Source organism: Nicotiana tabacum, chromosome 6 (assembly GCF_000715075.1).
Source record: "Nicotiana tabacum cultivar K326 chromosome 6, ASM71507v2, whole genome shotgun sequence".
Classification (NCBI taxonomy): domain Eukaryota; kingdom Viridiplantae; phylum Streptophyta; class Magnoliopsida; order Solanales; family Solanaceae; genus Nicotiana; species Nicotiana tabacum.
Window position 1 is genome coordinate 142,058,669 of NC_134085.1, and position 2,711 is coordinate 142,061,379.

A 2,711-nucleotide genomic window follows, 5' to 3' on the forward strand; every position below is an offset into this window, starting at 1 on the left:
ACACTCATGTCAGTATTGAACTTTATTAACTTATGCTTGACAGAGGGGAATGCCGAATCAGTTGGAAGTTTGTGAATTACTAAGTCAGTACTCAAATCCGGCATGTCGTTATATGACCATGCAAAAATATCTTTATATTCAAAGAGTGCTTTGATTATTTCTTCCTTGATTTGTGGTTTCTCTGATATTATCCGGATCCCCTAAATTGATTGCTTCAGTTTCATTCAAATTAGGCTTGGGTTTCTCTTCAAAATGATTTAATTCTTTACTACTTTCATCAAATGCCACTTCTTCATCATATTCTGTTTTATCATCACACTTTACTTCTTAGATTATTATTTCAGAGTTAGATTGGCTTTTAAGTCTTGGCTGAAAATTCCTCATGCATGTCATGTCATTGAAACCAGCATAAAAAGAACTGTACAAAGAAAGACAAAATGAAGCACTATCAGGAGTAATTGGAAAAAGGAAATTGCATTTCATTGAAAATAAAGGATAGAAGGGTTTGTACATCAAAAGAAGCGAAAAATAAAAATCTGAATTACAACCTTGAAATAATCTAGATAACAGAAAAGAAAATAAAGAAAACTACCAAAACTCCTTCCGAGTAGGGAGAAGAGTAGCCTTCCAATTGTTAAGCTTCACTTTTGGCCCAATAAACTGCACGTCTGCTTTGCTGGAACATTCCCCAATTTCCGCCATGTTCACCTCATCAAATAGACTCTGGGACATTTGAATCAACGCTTCATCAAAGTCAACCGCGGGCTTTGGGATTGCTGACACTAGGCGTTTCACGACCCCTGGCTTGACGAAGGACCTAGAGAGGCATGTGATAGGCTTAGGGAGTGACCATGCCTTCTTCTTCAACCTTTTAGCCCTCTTCACCTCGTCTCTTGTGGGCTTGAATCCTAGACCAAACATACCGAGATTTTCACGTAGAGACACTGGCTATATGATACCTTGTAAAGATACGCCCAGATCTTTGCCCTGCACAAAATCATTCTTCAGCATTTCAGTTGCCACCATGATGGATGCGGAGGCTAACTTTGGACCTGGAATACATTCCCCCCTTCGGAACTTCTCAGTTGATACTATTTTGAAAGCTTGGTAGACCTAAGGCCCTTTATCATCTTCGGCTTCAATAAACGGGATAGATGTATCATTGTAAGCACATAAGTTCTCGTCACCATGCACAACGATTTCCTATCTATCCCACTCGAACTTTACCATATAGTGTAGAGAAGACGGGACTACTTGGGAACATGTATCCAGGGCCCACCTAACAGTAAATTGTAAGAGACGACCACATCTAACACCTGAAACTCCATAGTAAATTCAATGGGTCCTATTGTCAGTTTGAACATGATATCGCCAACAAAATCTTTTTCCCCTCCGTCAAAACCTCGAACACATATATTATTCTTATGAATCCTTTCAGTATTAGTTTTCAACTTATGCAGAGTGGAGAGAGGGCAAATATTTGCACTAGAACCATTATCAACTAGTACCCTCGAGACCATAGAATCCTCACATTTCACTGTGAGATAAAGAGCTCGATTGTGTTCTATACCCTCCAAAGGCAGCTCGTCATCCGAGAAAGTGATCCTGTTTGACTCGAATATCTTGTTGGAAATCTTCTCCAAATGGTTCACTGTGATCTTATTAGGGACATGAGCCTCATTCCAAATCTTCATGAGGGCCCGACGGTGCTTGTCTAAATGTATCAACAATGATAGAAGAGAAATCTGAGCGGGTGTCTTCCTCAATTATTCTACGATGGAGTAATCCTGTACTTTCATTTTTCTCAAGAAGTCTTCCGCATCCTCTTCGGTGATTGGCTTCTTCACCGGTATTGGATTATCTTTGAGTGGCTTAGCTTTCCTTAATTCCTCTGGGGTAAAGCATCTCCCCAAACGAGTAAAGGGTTCATTAACTTCATCTTCCACTTCTTTCCCTTTATAAGTTACTATCACTTGCTTGTAATTTCATGGAATAGCCTTGGTGTTATCCATCGGCAGCTGGGTCACAGGTTTAATAATAACAGGGGCAATGCGAGCCCCTTCCATGATTATGACAGGCTTACTTGTTGCGCACATCACGACAACATTAGGTTTTCCTTGCTTTGCTTTAGTATCATCTGGGAACCCTTTCATGACTAATACAGGCAGTTTAACATCGGGCTTGCTTAGCTTGTCTGTCAACCCTTCAACTGTCAATGATGTTGCATATGTAACAACTGGAGTTTTGACTGAATTACTTTCACTGGCACAGATCATCATGACAGACTTCGAAGGCTTCTCGGGCTCCCCATCCTTACATAATATCGCAATCATATGTGTTTCGGCATGGGCTTGCAATGAATTTTAATGATGTTTGGCGCTTCCGGGCTTTGGACCATAATTTGGTTTTTATCAATAAGCTCTTGGATGATGCTCTTCAAATGCCAATACTTTTCTATGTCATCCCCTGGAGCATGAGAACAATATGCACATTTGAGGGAATAATCTAGGTTCTTAGGAGGGGATTTGGTAATTTTGACTCAATCGGCCTTAGAACGTCCAACTGCCTCAACCTATGAAACAGACTGGCGTAAGACTCTCCAAGCGGGGTGACAATTTGTTTCCTCCGTTGTTGCCTTTCCTTTTTATACTCCAACCTGGGTCGAAAGCTTGGACTAGTAGGGTTTCAGTATGTTTGTGGAGGTGGATAAG

General features: G+C 40.7%; 1 protein-coding gene across 1 annotated transcript; it reads right to left on the reverse strand.

The window, feature by feature from the left end:
* Positions 1 to 1,250: 1,250 nt before the first annotated feature.
* Positions 1,251 to 1,694, reverse strand: LOC142182083 (uncharacterized). Its single transcript, XM_075256007.1, has one exon. It carries the CDS (start codon positions 1,692 to 1,694, stop codon positions 1,251 to 1,253), a length of 444 nt encoding a protein of 147 aa, XP_075112108.1.
* Positions 1,695 to 2,711: the final 1,017 nt, after the last annotated feature.

Bases quoted from the DNA above. Each gene is read 5' to 3' on its own strand.
- LOC142182083 (XM_075256007.1), bottom strand. From the start codon at position 1,694: ATGAAGATTTGGAATGAGGCTCATGTCCCTAATAAGATCACAGTGAAC.